Source organism: Ziziphus jujuba, chromosome 5 (assembly GCF_031755915.1).
Source record: "Ziziphus jujuba cultivar Dongzao chromosome 5, ASM3175591v1".
In the NCBI taxonomy this organism is placed as follows: domain Eukaryota; kingdom Viridiplantae; phylum Streptophyta; class Magnoliopsida; order Rosales; family Rhamnaceae; genus Ziziphus; species Ziziphus jujuba.
This window is the reverse complement of record NC_083383.1, coordinates 11,031,615-11,044,681: the sequence shown is the minus strand read 5'-3', so window position 1 is coordinate 11,044,681 and position 13,067 is coordinate 11,031,615. Positions and strand designations below refer to the sequence as shown.

At 36.8% G+C, this 13,067-nt stretch overlaps 2 protein-coding genes across 3 annotated transcripts; one reads left to right on the top strand and one right to left on the bottom strand.

The window, feature by feature from the left end:
• The first annotated feature begins 2,179 nt into the window (after positions 1-2,179).
• On the top strand, positions 2,180-3,400 carry LOC132803894 (uncharacterized). Its single transcript, XM_060817700.1, has 2 exons — positions 2,180-2,381; positions 2,698-3,400. Exons 1-2 carry the CDS (start codon positions 2,187-2,189, stop codon positions 3,289-3,291), a joined length of 789 nt encoding a protein of 262 aa, XP_060673683.1. The 5' UTR covers positions 2,180-2,186; the 3' UTR covers positions 3,292-3,400.
• A 5,334-nt stretch (positions 3,401-8,734) lies between these two features.
• LOC125422976 (putative glycerol-3-phosphate transporter 5) lies at positions 8,735-10,972 on the bottom strand. Of its 2 annotated transcripts, none has more exons than XM_060816957.1 (2): positions 9,945-10,972; positions 8,735-9,467 (listed from the first exon to the last, which is right to left on the bottom strand). In XM_060816957.1, exons 1-2 carry the CDS (start codon positions 10,933-10,935, stop codon positions 8,923-8,925), a joined length of 1,536 nt encoding a protein of 511 aa, XP_060672940.1. In that variant the 5' UTR covers positions 10,936-10,972; the 3' UTR covers positions 8,735-8,922. The 2 variants fall into 2 exon arrangements, with proteins under 2 accessions (XP_060672940.1, XP_060672941.1); XM_060816958.1 differs by having other exon boundaries at positions 8,736-9,467; positions 10,035-10,972.
• Positions 10,973-13,067: the final 2,095 nt, after the last annotated feature.

Below are 13,067 nucleotides of genomic sequence, written 5' to 3'. Positions count from 1 at the left end.
CACACCACATTCATCAATGAATTACTAAAACACCCAAATACTGATTTTGTTTCAGAATCTACTTCAGCATTTTTTATTTTTTATTTTATTTTTTTTATTTTTTCTTTGTGTAGTGAAGCAGCTATTTTTTCTGTTAGAAACTAGGAGATGGTGACTTTTTATGGTTAAATAGTCTTTGTTTCTTGCTTCTTTTTTTGGATTATTTTTATTTAATTTAATGAGACTTTTTTCCCTTCAAAATTAAGAATAAAAAAAACTAAAAACTAAAATAAAAATCTTCACATTATGAAACAGTGGATTATCTGCTAGGGGATAGGGCCCGACTAGCCCAAATTGATAAAATAATAAAAATATATAGTTTTAATATACCATAAAAATATAAAATAAAATATACCATAAAAATATAAAATAAAACAATTATTTTTTTGAAGAAAACGCATCAAACATGTAAAGAAAGAAAGTAAAAAAGAAAATAGAAAGAGCGGAGAAAGAAAAAGAAAAAGGAGAATGAAGTAAAGATACAGTTATTTTAGTTGCATTTTATTTATTCATATTTTGTTTTTGTTTTGTTTTTAATTTTTTATTTTTAAAGTTTTTGTATTGTGGTAAGTTTACCTATTTTGAGAGGTAAAGTTTACTATGTCTCCCCAACTAACTGTGTTTCCCTTTAACTGTGAGTTCTGATTACATCGTTGTTACCAAATGACACCATATTTATCTTCTAGTATTGTTTCTAAAATTTCTTATTCTTTCTAGTTTTTCTATTTTCCAACCGAGGGATACTTGGCCCAGGTGTATGAGTTGTGTGGGCTTTGTAATCTTTGAGGAAGTTTCAAGGGGAATTTGGCCCAATACCCCTGTAGGACCGAGCTTCATGAATTTTACCCCCTCAATTCATTTCTTTTTTGATCTACCCCTTAATATCCCTTATAACCCTCAAACAAAAAACAATTACTTACATATCCTTTTATTTTTAAAACCAAACAAAAACAAACGGCTTTATACATGAACACACAAATACAAACAACCAAACCGAAGCTGTCGTGGAAAAGGCAAACATTAGGATCTCATCTCAGCACAGGGAATAAGGTAATTGGTTGAATCTCTTTCTTTATTTGTTGCCGTGGGACCGGTGTGGGTTGTTTTTGTGTGGATTTGGCTTTATGTTTATTTCTTTCGTTGCCGTGGAGTGGGTTTTTATTTATAATTTTTGTGTTTATATTTTTTGAAGATTTATGATAGATTTATATTGGGAATTAGTAGGAAATGAAGAGAGGAAAAAAAGGGACCGGTTTGGCCTTGATCAGTGGCCGGAGGTGGAAGAAATAGGCCGGTGAACAATCGGGTCGGTAGTGGTTTAGGTGGGTTTATTTTTTGAAGATTTAGGATAGATTGATATTGGGAATTAGTAGGAAATGAAGAGAGGAAAAAAATGGGACCGGTTTGGCCTTGATCGGTGGCCGGAGGTGGAAGAAATAAACGGGTCAAGAATCGGGTCGTGCTGGTTTAGGCGGGTTCGGGTCGACCCGGACAAGGGTTGAAGATGGATTGAATGACATGTCGTCTGGGATGGACGACACTCAGACGACACGTCGTTTTTTTTTTTTTTTTAATTTTTATAAAAAATGCTTTTTTTTGGGTATAGATATATATATAGAATTGAAGATAAGAGAAAGAGAGAAAGAGAGAGAGAGAGAGAGAGAAATTAATTAGAGAAAAAATGAGAGAAATACTTTATGATTATTTTTTTTGGGTATTTTTTGGGAAAGAATGAGAGAAAGAGAGAGAGAGAGAGAGAGAGAAATTAATAGTAATTCATAAAGGAATGTAATACCGTCAAGAATTTCCTATTAGATTTTTTTCCTTGTATTCATATACAAAATAATGAAATATATTATGAATTTTGGGTCACAAATATGTATGAAAACTAGGGTGGCGTTTATTTGATCCAAAAAGCATAAAAGCATCTTGTCTAGATAAAGGTAATATGTTTTAACGGTTGTTGACTAAGACCAAAAGGACCCTTACAAGCAGCAGCATCAACATACCCATCCTTAGGAAGAGAGCGTATGAAATTGAGGATTGCGGATATTTATACATGTATGTATACATAGTTGACAATGTTGTTAAAGGTAGATAAAAGTTTATTAATGTTGTCAATGTACATTTGTAGGTTGTACTTTATAATGGCACCAAAGAGGAACTTGCGACGTCAACCGAAGAAGGGAGTTAAGAAGGTGGAAAGTAAGAGACGCGGTGGTAGCACAGCAGCAGTACCCGACTCTAAGCGTCAACGTACTACTAGGAAGAAATCCAAATCTGAGACGGAAAGCACCAAACTTCGAGGGCACGTTCCACTTTCCTCTCCCCCATCTGATATGGTAAGTTTTATATTCATTTAGGTTGTTTTGTGCGGTAAATGATAAGACATGTGACAGTATTTATTCATGAATGTGAAAACTGAAGAAAAACTTCACCCGATGGCCATCGGTAATTGCCGATAGGCCATCGGGCTTTTTTTTTAGTTCATTGTAGGTTGATTACCGATGGTTTCATCGGTAATTTTCCGACAGTTCAAAAATGTGAACCCATATGTCTTAAGATTTAGTTGGAAATTATTATTATCAAGTTAGGGTGGAAAAATAGGGTATGATTAAATCGTTGATGTCAGTTCCATTTATGTAATTCATATTGCAGCCCATCGATGCTCCAAAGGAACGGATGTTGCAGGATGCCGATATAAATAAAGGTAGGGCACATTCATTCGGGAATCCAATAGGGGTGAACAAAGTAATTACAAGTGTCCTCACAAGTGAGCAGCTCGAAAAGTATAGACAAACATGTTTTGGACACTTACTTGACATGAAGAACCTCCGGTTCTCTGGTCAGTTAGTGCATCACCTGCTTTGCAGACAAGTTGAGTCCAACAATCCAGAAGTACTGGAGTTTAACTTCGGCGGATCTGCAGTGCGGTTTACGAAGTGGGAATTCGCACTCATTAGTGGGTTAAAGTTTTGTAGGTACCCTTCGATGTATGATTTGCAAATTTCCAAAGGAAATGAGCTGCGCACGAGGTTGCTAGATGACAGGAGTGACTTGAAACCGCCTGAACTGGAACGACTATTCAAGGATACACTTTTTGTGGATGATTGGGATGCTGTTAGAATTGCGTTACTATATTTCTTAGTTCATGGTGTACTCGGAATGGATCCGAAGGTTCAAATAAAAAAAAATTCATTGATTTGGTTGCTGATCTCGACGTATTTAATTCCTACCCTTGGGGCATTCTGAGCTACAAGGAGACGATCAACTCATTCCACAATGCATTCCAGCTACGAGGACGAGGACGTGCAGTAAAGAATATATCACAGTATTATAACCTAAAAGGTTTTCCATTGGTGTTTCAGGTACGGTAATATATTTAATACATGTAGCGTTTACTTAAAATTTATATTTAATAACCTATAATTTGTATTTTGTAAGTGTGGGGGTTTGAAGCAATCCCTGATTTTGGTAACCAATTTGCCGACCGGTTGGAAACCCGTTGTCCGAGGATCCTTGGATGGCATACTCCAAGGCAACCGAACCATTTTGCTGTCCATAATTGGTTCTCCTCCAATAGCAGTGTAAGGCAAATTTTGTTTAGACTACATGGTACGACTATATTCAAGTTACATTACCATAGTCAGTTTCCAAATTTACTTTTTTTTCCTTTCTTCATTGCATGTAGTATGTTGTGCACTGGACGTTAGATGCTACCGATGAGGAGAAGACTATGGATTACTGGCGAACAATAGCAGTTGACATACATGAAGTTCGCTACACGTCACCTCCAATTGTAGCACCAATAGTTGGCGGTAAAGATGTTAGAGCTAAAGATGCGTCCAAAGCTGGGGAGCATTCTAGTGGCCCTCCAGATTCTAATTTCAGGGTATGCAATTGTTACTTGCACGCAAATTTGTATTTCATATGTTGTACTAATATATGTTGACTTATGTTTTGGATATTGATAATGATTAGCTTGCTTGCTTGGAGGCAAAAGTTGATGAATTAAATAAAGAGATGGCAGCATTAAGGAAGATGCTTAGTTCTGTTATTGACCAACAAAAGCATCAGGTATCATTTAGACAACTTAGTATACTTTACTTTAGTGCTTCAGCATTATTAAATTACATATTGTAATTCAGCAATTATTTGTTGTTAGAGTTTGGGAACTGCAAAAATAATCATTATGTTTTGCAGGCCGAGCATCATATGCATAGCCATTCACCGTCATCTTCGGTTAGACCATCATCCCCTGTGGCACCGTCTGTTGGAGAGCAAGCTGAAGAATTTGATGCACCCATAGACGGTTCCAATGGTAGGAAGGAGGATGATGATTGTAATACACCGGTTGAGCCTATCGTACCTGGAGGACCCTATGTGGAGGATTCCTGGGCTTTGGTGCCATATCGGCCTTTACATTTCGGGTGGGATATCGGTGCTTCAGCTGACAGTCCACATCATGACCAATCAGCTGAGATTGAGGTGGAAGATCGGAAGCATAACGTTGGTGATACAAGCCGATTCGGTCGAGTTTACCACCAGTCACATCGCGTCATCTCTCCTTACACCGACCCATGTAAAAAGAAGGTCAAATTTAATCTTACTCGACCTATTGATGCATCAAAGGAGAGGGCGTTTGATGAGTGGTATAGGGTGGCACCGAAGGAAGCAACCGTGTGTACATCTTATATGACGGTGGGAAAGGAATTTTTTGCTGAGCTACTGACCGATGAAGGATGGTTGAATTCCGATGTAAGTTATATGTTTTATGTTCATGCAAAATCATTGTGGTCCTATGTTTGGAATGATGTTTTATTTATCACCTCGCACTTGTTACTTATTTCCTTTAATGTGGTTTTGCAGCATATTGACACTATTTTGTATTTCATACGAAAAAGACGGTTTGATAATGAGAAGATGTTCACCAACACCTGTGCCATATTAGACGTGTTATTTTGGGTAAGATGATGGGATGCTACTGTATTGCTTAATGTTATATTGATGATATTTTATATTGTATATATTTCATTATTTGGCAGTCATCCATCAAAGGGCGTTATCCCATATGGAGCGCATCTCGTAGCACATATTCATGTGATGCGACCCTTTGTAACTATGTGCGTGGGAGGTCACCCAAACCTAGCGTGTCGTGGCGGATATGTGATTATGTAAGTCCATACATATATTGAAAAAAATTCTCACTAAGTTTCCCATTTTGTGGATAATGAGGTTATGTTCTAATTTGCAGGTGTACATCCCTGTCAACAATGGAGGCGCGCATTGGTTGGCAGTATGTGTGGACTTGAAGGCCCGGCATATTGATTTATACGATCCAAATATGGGAAATAAATATGTCCAGAATAGAGAGTTGAAGAATGCGGAATGCCTTGCGTATATGCTGCCTTACCTATTGAGGGATGGGGGATATTACGGGAAGAATCCGGACGTGTCTCCCACTTTAGATCCATTCATAATGACCATGATCAAAGATGCACCCCGCCAAGATAATGGGTATGAATGTGTTGTCATTTCAAACAACTTGTATTGCTGCTGTTTTTTATTGTGGTTACGTGTGAAAATACACGTAGTTGGTTTCATTAATGGTAATCATTAATGCTATTCTGCAGGGGTGATTGTGGAGTCTACGCTTTGAAATTTATTGAGTACATGAGTAGTGAGGAGAACCCTTCATTTGGTCCGCAAGACATTATGTTTTTTAGAAAAAAATATGCTGTTGATTTGTACTTTAATAAACTTTCAATGTAGATCGTATGTTTAATGTTATGACGGTCTATACTAATGTTATCTTAATATGCTGAACCTATCTTTACTAATGACAACCGTTGAAAAAAAAGAAAAAAGATAAAAGATAAAAAAAAAAACCCTCGGTTGTGGTAAAAATTAAAGGAAAGATAATTATCGATGGTGCATCGATAATTCCCAATTCACCATCGGTAATTACAGAAACGCTTTTTCGTAACCAACAAATAAACCCTGGAAAAATTACCGACGGTTTCGTCGGTAATTTCCGAATGTGTACAGTCCATCAAGTTTTACCAATTTGTTGGGCCCCACAAGTTCCATAATGTGTGTTGAATGCAAAAACATGGCAAATAGGGATTCTATAATGAAAACTAAAGAGATAAAATCAAAAAATTTCATAAAAGTGTATCAACGTTTGCAAAAAATTGATGACTGCTCACCGTCGGGAAATTACAAAATGCCCTCTGGAAATATTACCGACATTTTCGTCGGTAATTTCCCGAGGGTGTACAGTCATAAATGTTTTCCAAACTTTTGATAAACTTTTATGAAATTTTTTGATTTTCTCTCCTTAGTACAATTATATAATCCATTTTTAGCATGTTTTTTCATTCAACACACCTTAGGGGCCTAGTGGGGTCAAAAAAATTGGCAAAATATGCTGTTTGTACACCCTCGGGAAAGTACCGACGAAACTGTCGGTAATTTTTCCAGAGGGCATTTGTAATTTCCTGACAGTTTCGTCGGTAATTTCCCGACGGTGAACAGTCATCATTTTTTGCAAACTTTTGATACACTTTTATGAAATTTTTTGATTTTCTCTCCTTAGTACAATTATAGAATTTATGTTTAGCATGTTTTTTCATTCAACACACCTTAGGGGCCTTGTGGGGTCAAAAAAATTGGCAAAATATGCTGTTTGTACACCCTCGGGAAAGTACCGACGAAACTGTCGATAATTTTTCCAGAGGGCATTTGTAATGTCCCGACAGTTTCGTCGGTAATTTCCCGACGGTGAACAGTCATTATTTTTTGCAAACTTTTGATACACTTTTATGAAATTTTTTGATTTTCTCTCCTTAGTACAATTATAGAATTTATGTTTAGCATGTTCTTTCATTCAACACACCTTAGGGGCCTTGTGGGGTCAAAAAAATTGGCAAAATATGCTGTTTGTACACTCTCGGGAAAGTACCGATGAAACTGTCGGTAATTTTTCCAGAGGGCATTTGTAATTGCCCGACAGTTTCGTCGGTAATTTCCCGACGGTGAACAGTCATCACTTTTTTGCAAACTTTTGATACACTTTTATGAAATTTTTTGATTTTCTCTCCTTAGTACAATTATAGAATTTATGTTTAGCATGTTCTTTCATTCAACACACCTTAGGGGCCTTGTGGGGTCAAAAAAATTGGCAAAATATGTTGTTTGTACACTCTCGGGAAAGTACCGACGAAACTGTCGGTAATTTTTCCAGAGGGCATTTGTAATTTCCCGACAGTTTCGTCGGTAATTTCCCGATGGTGAACAGTCATCACTTTTTTGCAAACTTTTGATACACTTTTATGAAATTTTTTGATTTTCTCTCCTTAGTACAATTATAGAATCCATGTTTAGCATGTTTTTTCATTCAACACAACTTAGGGGCCTTGTGGGGTCAAAAACATTGGCAAAATATGCTGTTTGTACACCCTCGGGAAATTACCAACGAAACTGTCGGTAATTTTTCCAGAGGGCATTTGTAATTTCCCGACAGTTTCGTTGGTAATTTTTCGACGGTGAACAGTCATCACTTTTTTGCAAACGTTTGATACACTTTTATGAAATTTTTTGATTTTCTCTCCGTAGTACAATTATAGAATCCATGTTTAGCATGTTTTTTCATTCAACACAACTTAGGGGCCTTGTGGGGTCAAAAAAATTGGCAAAATATGCTGTTTGTACACCCTCGGGAAAGTACCGACGAAACTGTCGGTAATTTTTCCAGAGGGCATTTGTAATTTCCCGACAGTTTCGTCGGTAATGTCCCGACGGTGAACAGTCATCATTTTTTGCAAACTTTTGATACACTTTTATGAAATTTTTTGATTTTCTCTCCTTAGTACAATTATAGAATTTATGTTTAGCATGTTTTTTCATTCAACACACCTTAGGGGCCTTGTGGGGTAAAAAAAATTGGCAAAATATGCTGTTTGTACACCCTCGGGAAAGTACCGACGAAACTGTCGGTAATTTTTCCAGAGGGCATTTGTAATTTCCCGACAGTTTCGTCGGTAATTTCCCGACGGTGAGCAGTCATCAATTTTTTGCAAACTTTTGATACACTTTTATGAAATTTTTTGATTTTCTCTCCTTAGTACAATTATAGAATCCATGTTTAGCATGTTTTTTCATTCAACACACCTTAGGGGCCTTATGGGGTCAAAAAAATTGGCAAAATATGCTGTTTGTACACCCTCGGGAAAGTACCGACGAAACTGTCGGTAATTTTTCCAGAGGGCATTTGTAATTTCCCGACAGTTGCGTTGGTAATTTCCCGACGGTGAGCAGTCATCAATTTTTTGCAAACTTTTGATACACTTTTATGAAATTTTTTGATTTTCTCTCCTTAGTACAATTATAGAATCCATGTTTAGCATGTTTTTTCATTCAACACACCTTAGGGGCCTTGTGGGGTCAAAAAAATTGGCAAAATATGCCATACTGTAGACCCTCGGTATTTACCGACGAAACTGTCGGTAAATTTGCTAGAGGGAATTTGGTGGTTACCGACGAATTTGGTGGTGCCAGAGGGAACTTTATTAGAGGGTACATTTATCAATGCCTGGTTATAAAAGGAATAAAACAACAAAAAAAACCTGATTTAACAGATAGAGGGACTAGGGATAAATACCAAAACCAAAAAGAAGTTGAATAAATTTTATATCTTGTGGAATTTATAGGTTCTATACATGTATAAGAGCTACTAACCTGTGTAAAATGAATAAGATACAAAATACATACATGTATAATGGCTCAAGTAACTAATCCATGACCGTATTCTTCCCCAAATGAACTAATCTGACCAGAAAAAACCCATGCATAAATGAAGCATTAGAAGAAATCCTCCATCCATCAATGACCGCCTATGCTGTTCCAAAACCATTTTCCCTCATTCAACTTCGCTTTAATCTCAGTTCTGGCAACACTAATCAAGAACAAACTTGCAAGGAAAATAGAAAGAATTAGCATTAAGAAGACACTGTTCCATCCCCTAGTGGAAATATACCCTGCCAATAGTGGGCCTAAAGCTGCCCCAACAGAACAAGTGCCATCTATAATTGCACTTACAGTAGCTAATGCACGAGAATTTCCTCCAACCATGGTCTGAGTACCAAGATCAGTAGCAACAGCCGTTGTAATGAGTGAGTATGGACCATTTACAAGCAATCCAGAAAGAAACATCAAACTAATATTGGCAAACATGGAGATGCTTCCATAAACCCTGTAGAAAAGGAGGGCTGGAATTGATAGCAACAAGAATACAATTGATGTAACAGCACGAGCTTCAATTACATCAGAGATGAATCCCGCCAAAATTCCTCCAAGGACTCCTCCCATATCAAATATAGTTGAAAGGATCCCAGCAGTTTTGTGTGACAAATGCACTCCCGCAACAGCTAAAATGCCAAACAGAATTCATAAATAAGAGAACCTTGTAAATTGTAACACATTCAAATGCATAGGGGAGCCCATGAAAATTAAGCAGATTTGATCGTTTAGCAGTCTTTAATTATTTCATGATAAAAATTAAATACCCAAAGGCATATTTATCTTTATGGGGAAAGACACAGAAAAAGAAACCTATTGGCAGTCCCAAAACAAAGCAGATTTAGCTGTATGTTCACAGATGCCAAAGAGTTTCTTATGCTCATCATTCTTCATGAAAGAAAAGAGTAAATAATAATAATAATAACAATAATAACAAAGAAACAGAGACAAGATTCTCATCTTGCCATTGCCAATTCATGATGCATTATAGAGCACTAACCACAAGAAGACAAATATAATCCAACTCTGAAGGGAAAGTCATAGCACAACCTATAGGAAAATTTTTATGGCATATTCATATAAACTCATCCTATTTGACCAAGTACCTGTGTGCCTTATGTAGAAGGGCAACCGGTATAGAAAAGTGTAAGCCACCAGCTTTGAAAAGAAGAGACAGAAAGCAAATGGTGCTACACCTGGTAGCCTCCATGCCTCAAAGAATCCAATTGCGGCCAAAGAATCAGAGTCCCCTGTTTCAAGAAGACCAGCTTTCTCTGACTCCATTTTCTCCTCTGAACTCCTTACACTATCAACTTCCGCATACATTTCAATCTCCTTGCCGGGAGACTCAAACCCCAAATCATCCGGACTAACAACGAGCAACATAAACACTACAATGCCAACCACAATCATCAAAACTCCAGGCAAAACAAAGGAAAATCCCCACCCAAATTCTAAAACACCTGATGCTAAAACTGATCCAACAATGTTTCCCACAGAGGTGTGCGAATTCCACAATCCCATTATCAAGCCCCTCTTTTCTTTCCCAGACCAGTTTCCCACAATTGCCACCACACAAGGCCACCCAACTGACTGAAACAATCCACAAACCACTTGAACAGCAAGAAAGAATCCCAAAACATGAACTCCCAACCAATACCCTAGGCCAAACATTATTGTAAAAATGCCACTGCCTATCATACCAAACACAAGAAAGTACCTCAAATGGACCCGATCACCGACATGGCCGCAAAAATACATTCCAATGGAATATACGGAAAGAAATGCGAGATCTAGCTCGCCTAGCCGGTGTGTTCCACGTGGACCATTGAAAGGAGCCCAACCAGCATCAATCGAGCTCGAATTCAATAAGGTTGAGTTCAAATTACTCTCGGTTAGGGATGAGTTTGAGTGATCATTTGGTCCAAGAACACTCTTAACAATGCTTGGAGGTTTTCTAGAGGCATGAAAGGAAGCATAGGCGAGGAAAGTTATTACTAGGACTAAGATTTGGTGGAAAGCTAAAGTTTTTTGTGGGGGTTTGAGAGATGGGAAGAGATTGAGACCTGGAGGTGGGTTTAGATTTTTGGATGGCATTGTAATCCAACTTCAAAATAACAAAAACAACAACAACAACAACAACAACAACACAGCAATCTACACAGAAACCCCTAGACATAAAAAAAGCTTCAAAATTTATATAACCCTAAATATATTGATCAAAGAAAAAGACAATGATGGATGAGGGCCTTAATTAGTAGCTCTGTGAATTCACTAATTATAATATTATAAAAATAAAAAAATAAAATAAAAATAAAAAAAGACAACTATGATTCTGGAGAGCTTTGATAGAATCCACCACTAACAGACAACCAAAATTAGAGCTGTTGCCTACCTGTTGCTTCTGCTTCTGCTCCTAGGGCTCTCTAAAATCCCGCAGTTTTCTCTCTGAGTCGCCTCTTCACCATCTCCTTCAAAACGCGCAGTCTCCACGCTTACAATCCGGCCGATTCATGAAAGGAAACAGAGGGCTCCTAAGGTCTGGTTATGGATAAAGAGATGGAGGGGAAAAGTCGAAGAAAGGAAAGAAAAAAACATATAAAAAAAATAACACATAAGGGTATTTTGGGATTTTAAAAGATTGGAGGGGTAGATCAAAAAAGAAATGAATTGAGGGGGTAAAATTCATGAAGCTCGGTCCTACAGGGGTAATGGGCCAAATTCCCCAAGTTTCAATCTTTAAATTTGGGCCCATTGATACCTTACAAACTACAAGTGTTTATTTGGCATATGAACTATGTATTTTTGCAAGGAAGACATATAGACAAGCACATTGGAGATGTTATCTCCTTTTCTCCTAAAAAAAGAAAAAAAAAAAAAAAAGATAGATGCATTAATATTAGACACAACCATCAGACATTGCTTTTGAGTTAACCATCTTTTTTTTTTTTTTTTTGGGTGTATTTTCCCCTTGATAATAATGAACCTTCTACTCGGTAGATAAAAATCCTTTTAATTTTTACGTACATATATTGCAATCCACATTTTTTTTTAAAAGATGCTTAAAAATTTTGCTTTTTCCAAATAAAAACAATTTAATTGATTTAGGCTTAATACTATTTCTAAAACTTTACGAAAATACGTAGATCTCATTTGTTACAAAATAAAATACTAAACACAAGAAAATAACAATGTTGTCCTAATAATAAGAATAATCTAATGGTAAAGTCTTATTTTTTCTAAAAAATGTTACGGTTCCTATTTCTCCACTCCAATATAGAAATAAATATTTCTAAAAAAAATAAAATAAAATTTAAAAATAAAATGATAAATATTAATTTTTGTCTAAATTTTGATAAATAAAATTGGTGATTAATGTAATATATCATTTGGAACAGTTCAATCACTCTAAACCCAGAAAAAAAATGCTAATTAATTAAATTTTCAGTTAATTTGAGCTTACTACATGGTTACTCGAGACAATACCATACTATTAATCATTTTTCTTTGTGATCTTAACCTAACTCTAAAATATTATTTTATAATGCCACGTAGTAATCTTTGTCTTCTTTGAAAAAGTAGAAAGCAGAAAGAAATTGCGGTGAAATTGCCTCCAGTAGGAAAAGTTTGGGTGGTTATGATTAAGGATGGAGTAATTTGCTTGCCGTTTAAGTCTGTTTGAATTTCTTTTTTAAAGATGATTTCAATCTATTTTCTTTTTTGAAAAATAACACAAATAATAAATAAGGTACAAAATCAATAACCATAAGCTGCCTGCATTCACCTAACCCTCCATAATCAGCTCATGCACGGGATCTGTATGGTCCTTGGATTTGTGCCGAGGTAGATGCCTATACTGTTGTGACTGAAGGTAGCTTTCTCAGGCGAGTGGAATTACCACGGAGAGAACTCTTTAATTCCTTTTCCAGCGATAGTAGTCTAGCTGAGGGCTTGGGTGGCGAGGAAGAGGCCATCGTTGTCTCTAGTGACGGCGAATGGGTGATCACTAGCGAGTTAACTCAGCCGGGATGGAGTTCTACGGATCCAAAGTTGACTGGCTCAAATCCTGATGTGACAATTCAGTCTAAGCCACGTATACCTAGGCACGTGAGAGAAGGGGATGGCGTGACTGACAAACCTCTTTCAAAATCAGGAAAGGATAGTGAACCAGTAGTGTTTGAATTGTTGAATCCCGCTTCAGTTGTCAAGGAAGGTGGGCCCAAGACCTG

Excerpts from the sequence above, each read along its gene's own strand:
- LOC132803894 (XM_060817700.1), top strand. The coding sequence starts at position 2,187 with ATGGCACCAAAGAGGAACTTGCGACGTCAACCGAAGAAGGGAGTTAAG. Across the intron at positions 2,382-2,697 it reads CCTCTCCCCCATCTGATATG|CCCATCGATGCTCCAAAGGA; the intron begins GTAAGTTTTATA and ends TTCATATTGCAG.
- LOC125422976 (XM_060816957.1), bottom strand. The coding sequence starts at position 10,935 with ATGCCATCCAAAAATCTAAACCCACCTCCAGGTCTCAATCTCTTCCCA. Across the intron at positions 9,468-9,944 it reads CTTCTACATAAGGCACACAG|CTGTTGCGGGAGTGCATTTG; the intron begins GTACTTGGTCAA and ends TTGGCATTTTAG.